The sequence below is a fragment of the Aspergillus tubingensis genome (assembly GCF_013340325.1).
Source record: "Aspergillus tubingensis WU-2223L DNA, scaffold_10, whole genome shotgun sequence".
Classification (NCBI taxonomy): domain Eukaryota; kingdom Fungi; phylum Ascomycota; class Eurotiomycetes; order Eurotiales; family Aspergillaceae; genus Aspergillus; species Aspergillus tubingensis.
The window spans coordinates 283,633-304,709 of NW_023336284.1; the positions used below are offsets into that span (position 1 = coordinate 283,633).

The window sequence follows — 21,077 nt, forward strand, 5'->3', positions numbered from 1 at the left end:
TCTGGGCTGGAACCATCTTTGACTTAGTGAACAGGAGCTTGCCTACTGGAAACTGGCCTCCTCTGGTTACATTACGTCTCTGGGAACATGACACTACTTTCAAGACTCATCTCTTCTCTCCTTCATGATTTCCTTGTCGTCTCTTTTTCCTTTCCTTTACTTTTTTTTTTTTTTTTCTTTGTCTGCACTTGTAATGGTATCAGAACTATGCGGGGAGTTTTGTAAATTGTTCCTTGTTTGTCTATCAGTTGTTCTCGGAGCACTCGAGTGCCTAAGTAGTGTGTGTGTAATAACTCGAAGAATGAAAACTACAGACATCCAGGTGATGCATTCATTGTCAAGATCGCATCACATCGTGAAACTCATCATTCATTATTAATGACGTAAATTAACACGGGGTTATTGGATACTATACATCAAGCCCGCCAGTATCATAGTCTGACACGACAGCAATAGTTTCAGACCACGCATTAGTATCGCGTGGCATCTCAACGCCAGTTCTAGCTGCTGAGGCAGCTGACCTGGCCAACAGGAGCCACACAAACTCCGTCGTTTTGCAGTATAGCTTGTGAAATCAATCAACTAGTAACCCTTTGACTGACATAGACAGGCAAGAGACCGGTCTTCATGAAAATTCATCCACTCGGACGAAAGAGCCAGTCACTTTCTGGAGTGGGGATCAGATAATTCGTGATATTAAATTCATTGGCGTTAGAATGCGAGCCATCGACGACGTGATTGGTATTACTGCTGCTACTGCCGCCACCTGTCCCGGTCAACCCGTTGACTGACATGGAGTTGTTCACTGGGTCGCCGATATCCAGGCTGAGGATGTCTGTGGCTCGAGCAGCGGGAACACGAGGGACGTTGAAGAAGCCGAAGACGTCTAGGTATTCGAGCTCGTTGGGGGCTGGGTTTCTGACTGCCGCTGGTGATGCGGAGGGCTGGCTGCCAGCTGGAGAGGTGCGGGGTTGGCGGGAGATGAGGAAATCGAGGTCGAATGCGCAGCGGCGCATGTCTGCAAGGATCTTTACGGTGGATGGAGTGGCTCGTTCCGAATCGGAGACTCCGGATTGTTGGTATTCGCCGTATTCGTCGAGGACGCGCTGCAGGATTGAGCTGTATCGCTCTGCTACTTTCCAGTGCTTGCCCATCTGGGCTAGGGTGTCGACGAAGAAGAGGATGTCGGGGCTGACGGTGTGGGCTATTGTGGACCCGTGGACGAGGAGGAGCCGGGCGGATACCCAGAGAGTGAAGGCGAAGGGGGGGCCTAGTTTGTCGAGCATGTTGTTGTCGACGACGAAGCGGGTCACGGAGAGGATGTTGTCCACTGCAAGCAGGCATCGCTGGCTCGCGCTGTATGAGGGGGTGAAGATTGGTGATCGCGTGGTGGGGTATGCTGCTGATGAATGGAGCCGGATAACCGCACTATGTGGGATGAATGTTAGACTCGAGTAGCTCTTGATGCGATTGCATGTGATCGAGGTGGTAAGAATATCTCACGTTTGGTAAGTGGCATGGAGCTGAACCCAGTCACAATGGATCCCCTTGGTAAACTTGGATCCATTGAACAATCGGGAGGAGTTCTCGTAGGCATATTCGGCTGGGAGGCCGAATTCCCAGGACGTTAACTCGCTGTCTAGCTTGCGGTATGTGGTCTGCCACTCCTCGACATCCGACAAAGCTCCTATATCGACAGGTCGCTTCAAGAAAGCATGGATCCGAGAGAGGATGCCTAATACTTCGACATAGAGTCCAAAGCTGCCGACGTTTTCGGCACGAGTCACGTAGTCAGCACGATCACTTGAGCGTTGGAACCATCTTGTCTCCACAGGCTGGTTCTTGATAAAATATTCGTCTTTGCATGGTAGTTTCCGGTCAATGTCCTTATCATCTAGGGCGAAATCAAAGGCGGTTGCAATGGTAGAATATCGGTCCAAGAAATACACCATCCAGAAGAGCCTCCGCCTGCTCTCGTCTTCGATCCAGGATTCGGGTTCCGGGAGGGTTACCGCCCTCAGGGTATAGATGGATGGATAACTGGGAGCAATGAGTGAAGATTTAGACTCGACGGCTAGTCCGAGCTGCACTACTGATCGTGTAATCAGCGCAAGCAATTTCCATCCAGGAGGACCGTTGGAGGACCCCACTAGATCCAGGGCCAGGATTACCAAAGCTTGGAGAGCTTTGACTGATGAATTCTCTAACCCATAGAGCAGGACTTTCTGTTTGGAGGAGTCATGGTATCGTTTGCGGTTTTGTTCGTTAAGCCGACTGTCGCTTGAGAAACGAAGAGTGGTTGCAACTATAGCATAGAGCACTGTTCGGTCCGCATCTTCGAGAGGAGATGGACCGAAGAATGTGTCGAGAGTTGTACGACGATGGAGAATGGGACACCAAGTATTGATATGTTCAAAGTAGAGGTCCACCAGCGCATACAGGAGATCGTACGGGGGTAGATCGAGCTCTGGGTCTGCAAGTAAATGCTCCTGGTTGGCGTACAGGTTGACTGGAACCTTTAGCGATGATTCGTTTCCCATATAATCGTTGGCTTGTGACGCGTTGTTCGTCGACCGTGGTACCGAAACGGGCGCAGACATAGCACTCGCCAGGTGATTTTGTATGGTATTTTTGACCGATATGTCCGAAGGACTGGTGATGGATGGTTCAGAGTGACGCGGTTGGGGCACGATAGATGGCGGATCATGGAAATAAAATGCGTTATTGGGACTGGGGCCCTGAGCTGTCTCTGATGGAGAACTGTATGAGAAGGGTCCTTGGTGGGAGATATCATGGCTCCTAGTCGGCTGGCCCTGAATAATATGCGTCTCGATCAGGCGAGCCTGCGTCTGAATAACCTGTTCTAACCGATCTGCATGCCTAGTGAGTGAAAGCTTCAGATGGACCTGCCAGAGACTAGCGACGCACCTAGCCTTTGTTCCAACTCCTTCCCATAACCTGCCCGTAGTCCGGGCTTTTTCCGCTCTTTGTATTCGCATAATTGGCCATTGCGAGAGCACCACCCACAGCTAGGCTGCGCCCGATCTGTGCATGTTAGCTTGTACCCATATGGAGCAAGGATTAAAGATGAGGGGAAGCCACCGCATGGGCAGGGCGTACCTACCGCACTTGACTTTTCTTTGCTTACATAGCTCGCATCTTAGTCGGTTAGTGAGATGTCCGATGAATGGCACCAGCCCACAGCTCTCGCGGAATATATATTCCAAGGATTGGAGTGTGATAAAAGGGGATCTGTGCTTTCAATGGTCCAAAGCAGGATGGGACGGTACGTACGACACTGTGAGGGGTCGTTTACGTTTCAGCGCACGAGGGACGCTCGACCCGTTCTGCACAACACGATCATTCTCGCTATCGGCAGCGGACCAAGATTCATCCCCGCTGTGATCCCGATCCAGATCGCCAGTAAGTCGGGATGGTGGTGGAGTCTGTCGAACAGAGACAGCTGCAGCAGCGTTCGGCATGGTACTTTAGCGAGTCCGGGGTTTGTCGGGAGATAGACAGGTCCAGCCACAGCAGTTCGATCAGCAGCAACGAAGCATCCTGGTAGGAGGGGCGGAAATCGGTGATATTAGACCGAGTCGACTGCTAGCTTCAAGGATTGTGCGAAGCGAGCGAAAGCGACACAGAAGCAAAGGAGAAGAATAGGAAGGAATGAAAGAGACGAAGAGAGCGTTCGGGCTGGCATTGCCTGAGCCAAGAAAAGGCACGCGGACCCCCGCAAATGGACCTCCACATCTATTCTGCCGTTTGTGAAGAACTCTCTGGTCTGGGGAAACACTTTGCCCTGGGAATGACCTGAATTGTGGCGCCCCTTAGGGTCCGTTCACCCGCCCATCGTTTTCCCACCAAGACTTTCCCTTCATCCCTGTGATTTTTGTTGGCGGCGCAGGTTGGAGACCTTCTCGGGGTAGCATTGCCCCGAGGCATCACCAGCCGAGGGGAAAGTGTGCCGGATGCCCCTCGAGGCGGAGTTGCTCGTATGCTTTCAAATATGCTCCGATTTCCCTGAAAAGAAAGTTTATCGCTTTCTCTTTTCTTCTTCTTCTTTTGCTTCTCATCCTCTAAACTTTGTGATATTCTCCATACCCTACCTGCTAAAGTACTGCCAACATGGGCTCTACCGGCCAATTTCCCCGCATCAAAGAGATCCGCACCTTCATCATTGATGGTGTGGGATCCGGAGGTGATTACCACAATGTATGCTCAGCAGTGCCTGAATAACCATTAGCAGACCGCTAATCTTCTTCAAATCAACAGGTCAAAGGAGGTCACTGGTTGATTGACAGCAACATCTCCACCCCTATGACTCGCTGGGCACAATACCGCGGCTCTCGCACATCATGGGGTATCAACGTCCTGGGCTCTTTCTGCGTCGAGATCGAAGCTACCGATGGGACCAAGGGATTTGCCACGGGATTCGGCGGTCCTCCGGCTTGCTGGCTGGTTCACCAACATTTTGAGCGCTTCTTGCTCGGTGCAGGTACGAGCTATCGATTTAGTCTCCTAAATATGAGCCAGGCTAATCTGTTTCCTCCTCTAGACCCCAGAGATACCAATGACCTGTTCGAGAAGATGTACCGGGGATCGATGTTCTATGGCAGAAAAGGTCTCCCTGTTGCCGTCATCTCGGTGATTGACTTGGCTATCTGGGATCTTCTGGGCAAGATTCGCAACGAACCCGTCTACAAGCTCATTGGTGGCGCTACTCGTTCGCGTCTGGACTTCTACTGCACTGGACCTCAGCCCGCTTCGGCCAAGGCCATGGGTTTCTCTGGAGCCAAGGTCGCTCTTCCCCATGGCCCTGACGAGGGTACAGAAGGACTGTTGAAGAACGTCGAGTACCTCCGCAAGCAGCGGGAATCAGTCGGTCCCAACTTCCCTCTGCGTGTCGACTGCTACATGTCCCTGAACGTTCCCTACACAATTGAGCTTGTCAAGCGTTGTGAGGCGGAAGGAATCAACATTGACTGGTGGGAGGAATGCTTGACTCCGGATGACTTTGACGGTCATGCACTTCTGAAGAGAGCCCACCCCACTGTCAAGTTCACCACCGGTGAGCACGAGTACTCTCGGTATGGTTTCCGGAAGCTCGTTGAGGGCCGCAACTTGGACATTCTGCAGCCCGACGTGATGTGGGTTGGTGGTATGACGGAGTTGCTCAAGGTCTCCGCCCTTGCCAGTGCCTACGACCTCCCAGTTGTTCCTCACGCATCTGGACCTTACTCCTACCACTTTGTGGTTTCGCAACCCAACTCACCCTTCCAAGAATACCTCGCCAACTCTGCAGATGGACACACTGTTGAGCCCGTCTTCGGAAACCTCTTCCTCAACGAACCCATCCCTACCAAGGGACACCTGGATGTTTCGATCCTGGACAAGCCGGGCTTCGGCCTCGAGCTGAACCCTGCTGCACCTCTTATCCCAGCAGCCTCCATTCTCACTCCTGCGCCTCAGAAGGCTCTGGCTGCCCCAGCTGAGAGCCAGCAGGAATCTAACGGCACTGCTTAAGCAGGGTTTTTACGACATCTCTAGATTACGGCTTCTACAAGATGCTTGATGGCATATTTTCAACCTGTGACGAGATTAGCATTTCCTATACATGTATACATGATTTACCTTTGTTTCAATTTTTTTTTCAGAACAATAGATAGGGGCAATGGAACAATCCTCAACAAGACTTGCGAGCAACCCCCCAATGTGGGGTAAATGCCGAATGTGGGGGTGGTCTCGGGGTAACAATGCCACGAGAGGCCCGAGACCGACTCCACTAATTTGAACGTAGATTTACTTCTTTGGTTATCTGGATCTCCCCGGCGGGGTTGACCAGAAATACCAGCACAAGACGAGCACTCAATCCAGGACTATAAGCTCGCATTATCCCTCTGTTCATTTCAATTCCCTTCAAAGAAACCCCAATCGACCATCACCAGAAGCAACCACCACCACAATGCCCCTCCCCCAAATCCTAGTCGGCAAAGTCGCCGCCATCACAGGTGGTTTAACCGGTATTGGCAGGGTAAGGCACAGTAACAAAAAAGAAAACTCACGTTTGTTCCAAGGCCAGTCTAACATGATTTTCTTTCTAGGCCATCGCCCTCGAATACCTCCGCCACGGCGCCAAAGTAGCCGTAAACCACCTCGGCGGACCCAAAGAAGAGCCCCTCATCGAAGCAATGCGCAAAGACGTATCTGAAATTATCCGATCCGACAGCAACAGCGACAGCGAGCAGAGCAGCAGATTCATCCTGGTCGCAGGGGACGTAACACAGCCCGAGACAGGGCGGGATTTCGTATCCAAAGCCGTGGAGGCCTTTGGCCGACTCGACGTGTTTGTGAGTAATGCGGGAGTGTGCAAGTTTGAGGAATTTCTCGAGTACGTTGGACCCCATTCAGAAGTACAACCCTAAAGAGCCATTCTTGTTGACCCATGTCATCCAACGGTATAGAGTCGACCCCCCACTCCTCGGCCACACAATCAACACCAACCTAAGCGGCGCATTCTGGGCAACACAAGCAGCAGCACGACAAATGGCACTGGCTCAATCGCCACCCGGGGGTTCCATTATCGGGATTAGTTCTATCTCTGCGCTTGTTGGGGGTGGACAGCAGACGCATTATACGCCTACGAAGGCGGGCGTGCTTAGTCTTATGCAGTCGTGTGCGGTTGCGTTGGGCAAGTATGGCATCAGATGTAATGCGCTGTTGCCGGGGACGATCCGGACTCAGTTGAATGATGAGGATATGAGTGATCCCGTGAAGAGGTCGTATATGGAGGGGAGGATTCCGTTGGGAAGGCTGGGCCAGCCGCCGGATTTGGCGGGGCCGGCGGTGTTTTTGGCGAGTGAGGAGTTGAGTGGTTATGTGGTGAGTTTTGCCCCTCTGTTCGATGTTTTGTTTTATGTTTGGGGAGTGTGTGCTAATGTGGGTGAATAGACCGGAGCGCAGATACTGGTGGATGGGGGGGCTTTTGTGAATCTTCAGTAGATAATGATATGATTTGATGATGTTATCTTTATTGTGGATATACTTGCTCATGGGGATCGATGTACATACATTTATGCATGCATACATGCTTTCAATATATGATCTGAATACGTATTATTTTAGAGTTCAATCCCATATGCCTTGAGGGCAACACCACCCCATACACCCTCCTTTTGCTCCTGTGACAAGCCCCTCTTCTCCAGAATACCCTCTACCACACTCCTCCACCGTCTCCAGGCGACTGCACTACCGCCTCCACCCACATTACACACAGGCCAGTCAGACCCAAACATGACTCTTTCCGGTCCAAACGCATCAAAGACCACATCCGTCCACAGCTGGACCTGGTCGACTAGAGAAGCAATATCCGGCTCCGAATCAGCCGTGAGCGGGGGAAGCTCCGAGAATCCCCCGGAAAGCTTCATATACGCCGTCGGATGCTGCGCCATGGCAGTGATGAGGGAGCTCCATTCCAGGAAATCAGGATGCGTAGCGATCGAGTCGGGCGAGGTGTACGGCAGACGCAGGTTCGGCTTGCACAGGTGGTCTGTAGATAGCTTGTTAGCCCAGTTCAAAATGCCAATCATGAACCCTATCCTTAAGGAATAAGGAATAAACATACTAATAACAATCCTAGCCCTATCCTTCTTCTCCCCCACCCCCCGATAAACCGTATTCATCATCTCTGCCGCCTCCCTCAACTGCCACATCCCACCCTGACGCGCATCCACACCCAGATCAAACGCCAACTGCTGCCTTCCTAGCCACCTCAACCCCTCAATAAACTCAGGCTTTAGCATGACTCCGCTCGGCTTATCCTGAACGAGGTATCGCACTCCGCAGACCTTCTTGAATACTTCCTCCGTGCGAGTCCGCTCCCTCACGAGGGAAATGAACTTCTCCAGCGCAGCAGGGCCCCCAGGTACAGGCGCCCAGGGCACCATACCCAGACACAAATGGCGATCTACATCTTTGTGTCCTTCCCCTGGGATAGGCTCTCCGGTGAGGATCCGGGTGAGGAAGGAGACTTCGTCGAGGGCGTGGGACCAGCCACGGGTTGGGTCTGATTCTTCAATTGAGGAGATGCGGTCGGTCTCGAGGAAGATGAAGCCGCGGAGGTAGTGTGAGTTTGTTTTTGTTGGTGTTGTTGTTGTTTCTTCCGGGGATGTGGGAGTGGAGGTGGTTGCGAGGCGGTATTCGTCGACTGAGTGCTGGGATCCTAGTGGGCTGGAGGGGGTATACCAGGCCAGCGTGGGGAGATGGGATGCTGGGAAGAGGTGGATGTGGGAGTCGATGATTGGGGTTGGCATTGTGTTGGATGTAGTACTTTTTGTCTTTTCTTTTCTTTGTATTCGTGTTCGTGTTGATGTGCTTGTGAGGGGTTGAGATGGTGATCTTCCCGGGAATGCGGGGTTGAGTGCTGCTTGGGATAATTGAAGAGAGGGAAGATAGTGAGGACTACAGGATTGAAGAAGAGTCTTGTTGATTAGGTTACAAATTGAGCAGAGCAGTTATTGAAAGAGGGGAACTAAAACAAATGTGCAGCTCTGCTGGCCATCATGCAATTCCAGTCAGCAGACGAGGGGATGATGATCGGGGATGCATTAGCCCGAGCGCAGGCAGTCCAGACTCCATCGCGACCAACCGATCTGCCTTCTCCTCTCTAGTACTTCTCTACCTCACTGGCCAGACCCTTGGCAAATGGTGAGGACCTTCGGCAGCTCCAGCAGCAGATTTATATACCGAAGGAACAGCTCTGGGTGTGTCCGACCTTCTGCTGGATAGTTTTGTGTTCTGTTCAGATCCACGACTGAACCACAAATTGGGGCGGACCGTCACTCCTCGCCAATCACACTCCGCAACAAACACGATCTGACTTCAAATGCGGGGTTCTTTCAACTGATGCCTAGGTACTAGATCAGTGGCGGGGGTGATATCCGGGATTCCGTTGAATTGGCTTCTCACTATTACTGGCACTTGGCAGATCATGTTCTTTGGATGCAAAAGGAAAAGAGGGGTTCGGTGGATGACGATGTGACTCGCCTTCAGCTTGTGCCTCGGTTACGGCTACTTGCGACCTTCATTGCTTCTTTGAAGCAACTATCGACACCATAATGTGAACTGCATTTCTTGGCCCGTCTCAGCGATGATCCATCAGGATGATCCCAGTTCATTTAGCGCGTCGACTGGGTCCCCCAGTGATAAAGAGATGCTGCGCCCTTGATCTGCAGCGTTTGAGTCTCGCTCCTCGCACCCTTCATCGTCCCCCCTTCCTCTCCGTACAACATCGAAGATACCAGTATACTACGAGGATGACTATGTCTGTGGGTGATAGCAATGGCAGTACAGCTGTGCCGGAGATCCCTGCAAAGCAGAAGGCTGCCATTTATGACCAGCCCGGCACTGTCTCTACCAAAGTCGTAGAGATAGATGTGCCCGAGCCTGGTGTGGGTGAGGTCTTGATCAATCTGTATGTGTTACCTTTAGCCCCAATTGGCTGGACGGACACGGCTTATCCAGTCGAGTGCATTCATCGGACTAATGGCTATTGTAGCACCCATTCAGGCGTCTGCCATTCCGACCTTGGAGTAATGACCAACACCGTAAGTATACAGACGTACCTCTAGCTCAACCACCTCCTAACTCGTCCAGTGGAGTTCTCTACCCTACCCCACACAGCCCGGTCAAGTCGGTGGCCACGAAGGTGTCGGTAAGATCGTCAAGCTAGGCCCTGGAGCCGAGTCTTCAGGCCTGAAGGTCGGCGATAGGGTAGGCATCAAATGGGTTTCCAGCGTCTGCAAGAGCTGCGGTGCGTATACAGTTCTCTTGGCCAGATAGTCCATACTGACAGTCAACGATCAGAACCATGCCATGCAGGCGCCGACGGCATCTGCTTCAACCAAAAGGTATCCGGATATTACACCCCCGGCACATTCCAGCAATACGCCCTAGGCCCCGCCAACTACGTGACGCCGATCCCCGACGGCCTCGCATCCGACGAAGCCGCGCCGATGCTCTGCGCTGGTGTGACCGTCTACGCAGCCCTGAAGCGCAGCAACGCCCGACCAGGCCAATGGGTGGTGATCTCCGGCGCTGGCGGCGGCCTCGGCCATATAGCCGTGCAACTAGCCAGCAAAGGCATGGGACTGCGCGTGATCGGAATCGACCACGGCAGCAAAGAAGAACTGGTGAAGGCCTCCGGAGCTGAACACTTCGTCGACATCACCAAGTTCCCCTCCGACGACAAAGGCCAAGCCATCGCCGCGCACGTCAAATCCCTCGCCGGGGGTCTAGGCGCTCACGCCGTCATCGTCTGCACCGCAGCCAACGCAGCCTATGCCCAGGCCGTACCATTCCTGCGCTTCAACGGCACCCTCGTGTGCGTGGGAATCCCCGAGAACGCCCCGCAACCGATTGCGACCGCGTTTCCTGGCAAGATGATCGCGCAGCATTATACGATTACCGGATCGGCGGTGGGGACGCAGCGAGATGCGATCGAGACGCTGGATTTCGCGGCGCGAGGGATCATCAAGGCCCATTTCCGGACGGAGAAGATGGATGCTTTGACGGGCGTGTTCGAGGAGATGAGTCAGGGGAAGTTGCAGGGTAGGGTTGTTCTCGATTTGTCTTGACGTGACGTGATGTCTGTCGCTGCTTTGTGTTGGTCTATTTTAGGAGTTAACTGGTCGGTCAATGAATGGAAGTTTAATCAAATATATTTTCAACGAAACATGATGACGAACGATGCTGCACATAAAGAAAACGATGAAAGACCTCTGTAGTCAAAACTACAAATATAGTAAAAACCGAGAACAAAGAAGCCATCATTCCGACAGCGTTGCAATTGAACCAACAACCCACTTCATTCAACCTTGCAAAAGAATAAATAACTGAACACGAAACAGTACCCAAAAGAGAACAACAAGAACAAACACAAAGAAAGTGTGAGAGAGGCAAAAGAAAAAAGAAGCAAAAAAGAATGACCGACGCAGGACTCGAACCTGCAATCTCTTGATCCGTAGTCAAGCGCCTTACCATTGGGCCAGCCGGCCAATTGATGAATTAACCGGGGGATCTTTGCCTACATAAGCCAGTCCTAAAGTCAAGCCTACCGGACACACAATTGACGCGGGGTGTGGTGGTGGTGGTGGCGGGTCGAGCGAATTTCCTAGCGATTCCTTTGCTTAAAGCCGCTTATTCCCGGGGGGAAGTTCTGCCGGTCTGTCTGTCTGTCTGTCTGTCTGTTGGGCGGTGTGGTTGGGATTTTGCTGTGGTAGTAAGTGGCATGGTATTCTTTAGGTGGCATTGGAATGGTTTTATTTTTCTTTGTGCACTAATTGCGGGGAATTGGGTTGGTTACTCGTCTTGCTTGTGATGAATGATGGAGGGGTTGGTTGGGGGTGTTACGGAGGATCTGCAGGGTAGTATTTCTTGAAGTTTATCTAGTCTAGTAACTCCATAGTAGGGATTAGTGCTGGATGGAGATGGTGGCATCTGTGTACTGCGAAGGGGTAAAGTATCCGGAATGAAGGAAGAGGATTGATTAGTGGAAAAGGACGGGAAAAGTCATTCAGTATAGCTAGAAATGTATGAGCTCATTCGTAGGAATTACAGTGACTCCGAAGGAAGGGATCAATTACTCGAACAGTTCCCTCAATGCTGCATTTCGATGGTAGATAACTTCATAACTACGTACTGCTGCGCAATTCCTGTCCAACGACTCTTCCTGCTCAGTCCCGAGTCCACGGGCCTGCGTACCGAGCTGCTGGGAAGGAGGGTCTCACTCATACATGGGTATGTAGTAGGACATGTGAAACTTTCTCCGGGAGAAGCTTATTGGTCTAGCTACCAGACGTATAAGATTGAGCGAGGTCGATAGACGTCATAAGCAGATTCTGAAAGGGTCGCTTTGCGTCGGGGAAACCGACCCAGCGATTCAATGATACCAGAGAAAGTGTATATTTGGAATGGGTAGTTGGGTGCGAGGCTGTTGTCCCTTACTTAATGGCCGGTGTTGGGGTTGATAACCTTGGTCTTGGGGCGGCCGTTCGGAATTTGAACCGTTCCCTCGGGACCTGAAGCACGCAGTGGGTGGTATTAAGGTTGGCTGATCATGCCAGGACACATTCCTCTGGTACGAATGCAACCATGGGACTGTCTGGGAGCTGCTTTGGTGCTTGTGTCACATCCCGCTAACAAAGTTGGACAGGTACCGTGGTAGCCCGTGGCGGTGCTGTTCCCTTGCACAAGGGACAAAGCAGAAGCTAAGAGGCAAAAGGAAATGCTATCACGTCATGGGCAGAGTGCTGGTGCCAGACCAGCTGGATAGTAGGGCCACAGGAGAATTGATGTAGCTTATCTATCAGGTGAATCGAATTGAAACAGTCTCGCGCCTCCGTAATGCAAACAGTGGTGTATAATGCGTATCAATGACAAAGCCGCCCCAACCAACCATGCAATAACAATAACCAAATCAACTGGCCCCTCCAACATAGAAGAATGAAACTAGAAGAATGAAACCCTGAGATTCCTCACCGCGTGCGCTTGCTGTAGCCCCGACTTGTAGACGAAGACGGTCGCTTTTGACCAGCATTGGCAAGAGGTGATTCCGCAGCACGTATCAACGCATCGAGTCTCAGTATATAGGCCTTGGGAGCTCGGTCCACTTCAATCCGGTGTAGAATAGCTTTCAACCTGCCCACGAATTGGTGGAGCGCCATAGCCGGTACATGCTCTAGGGCATCAAGAATAAAGAATTCACCAGTTTCATCGGCCTTGCCAATAAGTTGATGGAAGAGATTGCGTTGATCCTCGTCCTCTCCGTGGAATGTCACTCGGCCACGTTCGTTCCCCTCCAGCGCATCCTTATTACGGCCGCAGATATCCTCCAGCAATGTGACCAAAGTCTTCGCAGCCCCTTCCATACCATGCGGTGCTCGAGCGATGATGTTTTCCCGGACGCGGTCAACGTTCTCTTGAACTTTTAGAATGACAGTCTCCACGTCCAAATCTCCAGCCTCATTTGAAGCTTGTCCTGTAAGACAGTAGCGGTCGAAGTCTGCTAGTAGCTTCCGTAATCTCTGATGCACTTTGTCAAAGAAGATCACCGCGCAGGCCGCAATCGGCATCGCCTTGCATAGACTGGAATACACTCCGTCGTCGTGCACGGCGAGCCGAAACATTGTGGCTTCAAAATCTCCCTGTACAACACACTGCTCAGGGGTACGCGACTGTCCTGCATCATCAACAAGATCGAGACGGAACTCCTCAGGCAGAATCACCGGACTAAAAGCCGACAAAATGTCCCGGACCATGTCCTGTCGGCTCATTCCCCCCTCGGCTTCGGAGCGAAAATATTGCCAACACAGCTGATCCGCAATGGTCTCCAGCTTGCCATCCAGCAGTTGTTCAACGCGACCAAAGTTTGGAAGACGTCCATCGCTCGACAGAAGAATGTCGGAGGGAGGAGGTTGAGGGACGAAGCAGCCATGAAGCTGATCAAGAAGCCACTTTTACTTCGTGTTAGGATACCGGAAGAGAAAGGAAAATTTTACTCAAGGTGGGGGCATGAGGATGCTCACGAAAATGTGCTGGCAGGCCACATTGGGCATGCCTGAGAAGGTCGAGCAGGTGCACGTATACCCCTCTGAACCGAGATGAACTCGGGGCTGCTCAATGAATTGGAAATCAAACCCTGTTCGCGTCGTACAGCAGCTGACTACCTTGAACTGACTCGTTAACCCAACGAGAGCCCTGGCTTCGGTGTCAGAGTCAAGCCTGGCGAGATCATAGGTGATCCCTGACTTTCCTCGTACGGACGAAGACGCAGCTGAATCCCCCTCAGCATGACTCTCGACACTTTCGCTTCTCAGGAGCTCGCTGCTGTCGCTATCGTCTGTGTGTGACTCTTTCTCGGGCTGGGAGCGTGTCGCCGGCATGTTGCCTGTTATTGAGAGGCCGTGAAATTGTTTGGTGGGAGCAGACATTGAGAGTTATATAGCAATGGATTTTACTGTGGCTGGTGTGTCCCCTGGCTTTTTGTATTTGCTGGCCTCCAACGGCGAGACCGGTCAGTTTATATAGAGTTTGTTCCGAACCAAGGAAGGAAGCGGGTACATTGTACCAGCAACTGCTCCAAGCTTGCCGCAATCGCCTCTGCCACAGCGACCAAAGGGACAATAGAAGCTTCCATATGAACTACTGTTGGTATTTTGACTAACCACTGAGCCTTGGGACCCGCCGTCAGTGCCCCCGACTTTGCCGCATAATGAGCAAATGAGCCATCGTTTGGATATACTCAAGCATACACGTTCCACAATGATCTGGAATTTCCAATCTGCGGTTAGTGTGTCCGGTTAACGCCCGCCCACTGGGCACAGGAGACATGAGGATTCTGCGCCACAGATGTAGAGCTACTACAGGCTGTATGGGATGCTGGGAGAGAGATTTCGTGTAGCTATAGGATCAGAAGTAGCGGCAGGAGAACCATGAAATCACAGGATCCTCCCGGCTGAACCATATTAAGAGCCAAACGGCGATCATGCGCACTTGTGTGTACGAATCATAATGTGCAGCCGAGTTGGCACATCCAACCAGCCTGTAAACATAGTTAAATGTGTCGAAGGAATACTGCACAGGCCCTTGACAATCTGCACCGTTGCAGCAGGTACTTGATCAGTTGGCACAGGCTCCAATGTCAGGCGGCAATCGCTAGGGAAAAGGGGACGCGGTCGAAGCACTGGCTTCGGATTGTATTGCCGCAAGCTGCGCAACTCCTCTTCACATCATGACAGCATATTGCTGTATCCAACGCAGGAATTCCTATGGTGGAAAATTATACTATCGATTATCCTTCCCTGTGATACGTATGCATCTTGTGGCACTGCATTTCTACGCCATCAAATGGCCGAAAGATAGGGATCTCCCTTCCTCAGCCTCGTAATCGAGTCAAAGGGAGAACTTCTGGGCCGCGGGTTCCAATTTGTTCGTATCCGCCTTAGGCCGCAAGTAAGGGTACCGGATTTCGTGATGCGCCGCAATCTCTCTCGTCCCACATCTGCGGCATTAAGCAGCCTGATTAGACGTCCTCTCCATGTGGCACAAGCGGCGCTGCCTCAGAAATGGGTCTTCAGATACTATAGATTTCCATGGTGGGTGAACTCGACCCACGATTCGCTTGTAGAGAGTTTGCGGGAAGGAATTAATAGGCGCCCCTCTCTCGACCACACACTCGGAACGCCTATCTCTCCTTCCCTCTGCGACCACCGGAGACACCGAGCTGGACAAGATTGCGACATTCAGTGCAGCGCAAGCCTGTACCACCGGAAAAAGAGAGTAGCCACCCTAAGGCTGTGTGCGGTGCTTCCGGCTATCCCCTTACCGTGGCTACCTTCAATGCCAACGCAAGACTGGCAAGCATTCGTAAATTCCGGTGTGTACCAATGCTTGAGTTCCCTCCTGATAACGTAACAATGGGGTCTCTGACTCTGCGAGCTCCGGTATTACCCATCGTGCTCGCCTTGGGCTCCGTAAACTGGGTCCCAGTTTGATGAGATTGAAACTTCTGCTCTCGCCGGACTAATCAGCTCCCAAGGATTCACGAAGAATTACTCATTGCTCACCATATTATTGTATGCTTATCTCAGAGTGGAGTAGAACCCTGATGGCGCCAAAGAGGAAACAGAGGATCACAGCCAAAGGTGCTCGGCCACTCCTCAGTTAGCGCTGAACGTGGGACTGCTGTTTCGAAATCGTCATATAAACGATTGGCGCCAGAGGACTATGGGCCATTCAGTAAAGGAGTGCCATGTGGCGGTAATTTCTGCGTAATCGAAAATCTTTGGTGTTTGACCGAAAGTGACTGCGAGTTGTCTTGTGGGGAGCTGGACCCGTGACCACTGGCAGCAAGAGCCTCCTTCCAACGCCGGCTCTTCTTCTACTCTCTCACTTCAAGAAGCTCAATACAATTAGCAATGAGACAATAGATCATATACTCTTAACCTCTCTCTTAATTGTACGTAGCTTATGTAATAATGAGACTGTAAAAGCCTATACACGCCTATAGTATTAATCATATACAGAACGACTGAAGCAACGGGTAATAGTGCGGAGAAAGAAAGCTAAACCTAGAAATCAAAAAGCATCTACCGTTATCTACTAGAGACATAATATGAAATTCGTCATGTCGTCAAACGTCTGTCTGGCAGAAAGTGATTAATAGCTATCCTCAAGGGCGGCTGGTTTCAGTGTTCACCCTCGCCGCATTTCTCCTTTTGGCATTCTCCAATGCTTTGCGGAGCCTCTCCTGATGCTCGGGATCTTCTTCGGGCTTCCGTGGTGCAATATCAGTCGTGAGATGCTGGGATGCCGGCGCAAGCGTACCGGCAGGCATCTGTGATGAAGAACCAGTTTGATCAACTATAGGAGGCTTGCCTAGAGACTCCAGAAGACCATTTATGCTAGTTATTATATTTGCAGGCCCAGACCTGATACTTTCAAGTTTGGACTTGAGATCCACTTGGATCTTCGCGTCTTCCTTCCTTTTCTCATCATCAAGCCGGCGGAAAACATCCGCATCGGCGTCTGAATAACGCGCCTCGGCCACAGAAACACTGTAATCAGCATCATTGAGTACCGAATCAGCCATATTGAAATTGTGCAAGATGGACTCAGAGTCTTTACGCAATGACTCAATCAGATTATATACTGATTTCAGCAACTGCTCCACCTCGGAGTCTGGCAGCCCAGACGAGCGAATGGCCGCGGTATCGACCTTGGCCACCTTCGCAGCAACTTCGTCAAGGAGGCTCTGGTTTTCACCCAACCCGTGCATAATGGCATCGTCAAACGAGTCCATCAGTCGGTTAGCTCTATTATCTCGCTCTCTAGCCGCTTCGAGGATGTTCCGTTTCTCCATCTGGTCGAAATCGTGATCCACGCCTTTCAGCGCCACAGAGTCGCCCATGAAAACAAGAGGCCGTCTCTCAGCCTTCTTCCGCCGGCGCTCTCGATCCAAAGCAATTTCGAGACGTTTCTGGTAGCGTAGCTCGAGTTTGCGATAAATCTCATTCACAGTCCACATTGTGTGCGACAGATTGTACCTGTCGGTGGTCGCCGACTTGGCCCGTCCATTCTCATGATCAAGTTGAGCAAGCGCGGCTTCGTAGAGCGCCTGAAGAGCAGCTATTTCTTCTTTCAAGCGTTGATCCAAAGGCTCGAAAACATCGGCGACAAACTTGTCCAACTCCTGTCTTTCTTCGTCTAGCTGAGCACGAGCCTCCTTCTGGCGGAACTCCTCCTCCAGTACATTGATATCGGCATAGCCAATCTCCTTCCCATTAAAGAGCGCATCGATGCGCTTCTCCGACACCTCCTGGCGTTGGATCCGTTCCCTATCCAATTGCTCTCTGCGCGGTTTGCTTGAAACTTCCCAAGACTTTACCGCCTCCCTGATATACGAGAAGTCATTAGAGTAATTCTCCAGATCCTTCCTAGTCGTCATATTCCACGAGCTTTCCGATTGCTTGGACATCGGCGATGAAGCCATGGACCGCAAATCGTCAACTGGACCAGCTGGCTTTCCATGTCTGAGAGAAGCCGGCAGTGGTGGCGGAGAGGACGTTTTCCGGGGTGCTCTCTTTCGGTAGGCAACGCTCTTCTCCCTTATCAGCCCAATGAACGTTTCATCAAGTTCATTCCGACGCGGGGGCACTGCTGAACCAGGTCTATCTCCGGGAGTAGGTGCTGGAGCGTTCGACATTACCCGCCCACTCTCAGCTGACGCCTGCCGCAGGTCGGAATAGGCTTGATATGCAGGCCGATCAAACACAAGCACATCAGAGCCACGTTGGGGGCCTTCAGTATAGCGAAACGGGGTATAAATCGGCTGTGGAGGGTTGGTGGTCAGAGGGGGTAAGGCATGTTCATGTCGGGCATCACCGAGCATGGAGGGTGGCACTGATGTCGCTCGTGACGACGTAGTATGAGCGACAAAATCAGTGTGGTGTTTTTTGCTCCCTGCAAGCGAGGCAGATCTCTGTAATTTTGTTACGCTGGGTGTCTGTATTTTGGGAAGAATGGGACGTCCTCCAGGACTGTAGCTGCCATCTTCCGAGTCGTCATCCCCACTATTCGAGACCAGATGGCCACCTTCGGTTTCGACTGGTATAAGACCGGATCCCACGTCATCATTCGAGTCTTTGGTCGATGCGCGTGGAGTGGGCGTTTGTTGCCGCGGACTCTCTTTGAGATTCTCATCCACTGGCGCCGGTTCAGGCTCAATGTTGAACAGGATCTCTCGTAATTTGGTCTCCTTAGCCATAAATGCTGTGAATATATTGAAACGTTCCGCATCGGAGTCAGCCACTGCCTCCTTTCGAAGCATTGCGACATAACGTTCCAACGAGGATTTGGACCAGGGATCAAGATCATCATACGGATCGAGTGGTACAAAGGCAGGGAGGATTGTCCGTTTATCCGTAGTTGGCCCGTTGGTGACACTGTTCGAATCCACTGAGCTTGACCCAGACTGAATTTGCTTTCGAGGAATTATCGATTCCTGTCTAGGCGTCGGGGTCTCGATTGGGCTCTGCTTCTGCGAAGGAGGCAAAATGCCTGTGCTGACCCGAGACACTGAGCTCTGAGGATTCTGCTCAGCTGGTGTTTGCGCGATAGGACGGTTCCAAGCTTCGATGATGCCGTCAATGCTTTCAGCGGTTTCAGAAGTGGAGATGTTACTCTGAACAGATCCAGTACTATCCATCCTGACAGGTTGGGGTGGAGTACCCTTTACCACGGTCTGACTAGTCAAAGGGCCTTCAGTTTGACTCGTTGTTTGGAATGCATTACTGGGAGGCGTTATAGGGCTGACAGATTCAGCCTTTCTCACCGGCTCTTCAATATTTGTCGGGCGACTCTGAGGCACCTGTGACTGAGGGCCCGAAGAGGGCCCATCCTGGGGCCGAGAGCCAAAGGCACCTAAATCATCAATACTCCCTGGAGTGGGTGTCAGGTGCTCCCAGTCTGAAGGCCCACCAGAGGCTAGGACAGAAGCGCTAGTCGGGGCATTGAGAGGGCTGGTCTTGGGAGGCACCGGTGGTGGAACGACGGGAGGTGTTCCATGTGCTGTACTCAAAGTCGCAGCCACAGGAGCCTGCGGAGGCCCAGGTAGTGGCTGGCTCTCATAAGATACTGGAGTGCTTGGCTTGGGGCTTGGAGCTTGGGCAATGGCCAGATTAGGTGCATTATTGCCGGTGATTTGTGAATCGCTTGGCAAGGTCGCTGGCTGCTGCACTGAGGAATTGTGATACTGACTCAGGGGGGCACTAGAGTAGGGAGGAGGAGGAACCGGAGGTGGTTGCTGCCATAGGTTGCTCTGCTGGGCACTTGAGCTCTGGTAACCAGTGGAACTAGCCGGGGGCGGTGGTGGAGGCTGTAACGGTGAAGCGCTGACAGATTGCTGGAAAGCATATGGAGGATTCGACGGCCACTGCTGGTAGGATGTAGTATCTGCTGGTTGGGTCGCCCAGCCTGGGGCAGCTGGTAAAGGCTTGTTTGGGTCTACCGGGCTCACAATTGGAGACTGCGCCTGTGGTGATTGCGCCGTGCTTGAAGGCCGCGGCTAATTGGTTTATGCTCGTCAGAATATTGCGAGCCCATCAGGGTTAAATCAATAAAACGTTCAACAACACTCACGGGTAGTGGTGGGGGCGACTGCGCATGAAGTTGGTGCCTGTTGTACTTGACTCCCCATGAAGTGGTGTCGGAGCCCGCAACGGCAGAAACGGGGGATATGCTTGTACCCGGATGAACATTAACTGCTGAAGGAGGATTGGAAATTTGACCGTAGATGGTGGGGTTGTAAGTAGATGATGATGTAGTTGTCGGACGTGGAGGAGGCGGTGGAGGGGGCGGGGAAGAAGCGCGCCATGATGGTTGTTGCGGAGGATGATGGCGAGATGAAGCCGATTGCTGCGTGTTGGAAGAAGCCAGACGCCATTCGGGCTGTGGAGGACCCGAACTTTGCGACCCATACATCTTTGGAGGGGAGAGGAACTCTTCCGCTACGTTGATGCTGGTCGCAAAAGAAAAAATAAAGAAGAGACAGAAAAGAAGAAGAAGAAGAAAAAAAGCGCCTTCCGCAACGTCGTCTTCCCCCGATGAATCTTTATTAGAAGAGGAGATGAAGAGGAGGAGGGATGACCTCAAGCGACAAGCTGCTCCCTAAGGCAGGCCACGAGGCAGATCGGCTGACCGGAAAGGAGGTCACTCACTCTCTGTGCCTTATCTTTCTCTCCTTATTCTCTCTGTCTGTCGCTCTTTCCTTTCTGTTCTTTCCCTTCCCTTCCCTCTTGCCCTCTTCTCAATCATGCAAGTGACAAAATTAATGTTAGTTCTGGGGAAAATCAGGAGCAACAGAGCTTCACGCTTGAAAGTTGCCGAGTCGCTAAATTTCAATCCAATGGATGCTATCGTCCCTGCCACGATCCATTTATATCCACCATTCAGTGACGCCGCTACTACTACTAGTTCATTGCGTTTCCCGCACTTGCTCCACCATCATGAACTGCCATCATCCCAGTGTCCACCAGCAGCACCTCTACCAACTTAAAAGTATACTTACTATCTAAGATATAATGCTAGACCAAATCAATCCTGGGTTGCTTGAAGAATAGCCGTCATGGGATACTGACTTAGATAAATACACTGATGACCCCACAGCAGATAGTCATCATATACTTATTGGTTGGATTGTCAGTCATTCCGGTGGGGATATAATACCCTATATTATACTACTCTTTTATAGATCTACCGATTACAGTTTGAACTCAGAAACCCTGACCCATCTATCACTCTCTCAAAATAAACAATGTCAACGAGCTCAATATACTGCTACTATTCTCTCTGAATTCGTGGTTCTTATTCGCGCACACAATGGCGACGCATACAAAGAATTTGTAACTTTATGGAACAACATCCTCTTTGTGAGAATCTTTCATCATGATATCTCCTCTTCTATTTATAGCCTCTCAAAGAAGGTATTTACCAGGGATTCATCAGTCAAGCAAGCTCGC

At 51.5% G+C, this 21,077-nt stretch overlaps 7 protein-coding genes and 1 non-coding gene across 8 annotated transcripts; 3 read left to right on the forward strand and 5 right to left on the reverse strand.

The window, feature by feature from the left end:
• Nucleotides 1–635: 635 nt before the first annotated feature.
• Nucleotides 636–3,482, reverse strand: AtWU_09186 (putative C6 transcription factor; the record flags this gene model as incomplete). Its single annotated transcript, XM_035504293.1, has 5 exons — nt 636–1,428; nt 1,504–2,872; nt 2,929–3,045; nt 3,125–3,159; nt 3,295–3,482. The coding sequence occupies 5 exons, from the start codon at nt 3,480–3,482 to the stop codon at nt 636–638; spliced, it is 2,502 nt and encodes an 833-aa protein (XP_035360186.1).
• Nucleotides 3,483–4,131: 649 nt separating this feature from the next.
• On the forward strand, nt 4,132–5,529 carry AtWU_09187 (L-rhamnonate dehydratase; the record flags this gene model as incomplete). Its single annotated transcript, XM_035504294.1, has 3 exons — nt 4,132–4,218; nt 4,279–4,501; nt 4,562–5,529. The coding sequence occupies 3 exons, from the start codon at nt 4,132–4,134 to the stop codon at nt 5,527–5,529; spliced, it is 1,278 nt and encodes a 425-aa protein (XP_035360187.1).
• A 439-nt stretch (nt 5,530–5,968) lies between these two features.
• On the forward strand, nt 5,969–7,005 carry AtWU_09188 (SDR family NAD(P)-dependent oxidoreductase; the record flags this gene model as incomplete). The annotated part of the gene is made up of 4 exons (XM_035504295.1): nt 5,969–6,037; nt 6,108–6,394; nt 6,468–6,885; nt 6,955–7,005. 4 exons carry the CDS (start codon nt 5,969–5,971, stop codon nt 7,003–7,005), a joined length of 825 nt encoding a protein of 274 aa, XP_035360188.1.
• A 119-nt stretch (nt 7,006–7,124) lies between these two features.
• On the reverse strand, nt 7,125–8,315 carry AtWU_09189 (uncharacterized protein; the record flags this gene model as incomplete). The annotated part of the gene is made up of 2 exons (XM_035504296.1): nt 7,125–7,552; nt 7,628–8,315. 2 exons carry the CDS (start codon nt 8,313–8,315, stop codon nt 7,125–7,127), a joined length of 1,116 nt encoding a protein of 371 aa, XP_035360189.1.
• Nucleotides 8,316–9,317: 1,002 nt separating this feature from the next.
• On the forward strand, nt 9,318–10,637 carry AtWU_09190 (zinc-dependent alcohol dehydrogenase; the record flags this gene model as incomplete). The annotated part of the gene is made up of 4 exons (XM_035504297.1): nt 9,318–9,475; nt 9,560–9,608; nt 9,658–9,814; nt 9,868–10,637. 4 exons carry the CDS (start codon nt 9,318–9,320, stop codon nt 10,635–10,637), a joined length of 1,134 nt encoding a protein of 377 aa, XP_035360190.1.
• Nucleotides 10,638–10,985: 348 nt separating this feature from the next.
• AtWU_t236 lies at nt 10,986–11,057 on the reverse strand. The gene has a single exon. It is a non-coding gene; the product is annotated as a tRNA-Arg (tRNA).
• A 1,479-nt stretch (nt 11,058–12,536) lies between these two features.
• On the reverse strand, nt 12,537–13,943 carry AtWU_09191 (uncharacterized protein; the record flags this gene model as incomplete). The annotated part of the gene is made up of 2 exons (XM_035504298.1): nt 12,537–13,514; nt 13,587–13,943. 2 exons carry the CDS (start codon nt 13,941–13,943, stop codon nt 12,537–12,539), a joined length of 1,335 nt encoding a protein of 444 aa, XP_035360191.1.
• A 2,288-nt stretch (nt 13,944–16,231) lies between these two features.
• On the reverse strand, nt 16,232–20,040 carry AtWU_09192 (uncharacterized protein; the record flags this gene model as incomplete). Its single annotated transcript, XM_035504299.1, has 2 exons — nt 16,232–19,624; nt 19,699–20,040. 2 exons carry the CDS (start codon nt 20,038–20,040, stop codon nt 16,232–16,234), a joined length of 3,735 nt encoding a protein of 1,244 aa, XP_035360192.1.
• Nucleotides 20,041–21,077: the final 1,037 nt, after the last annotated feature.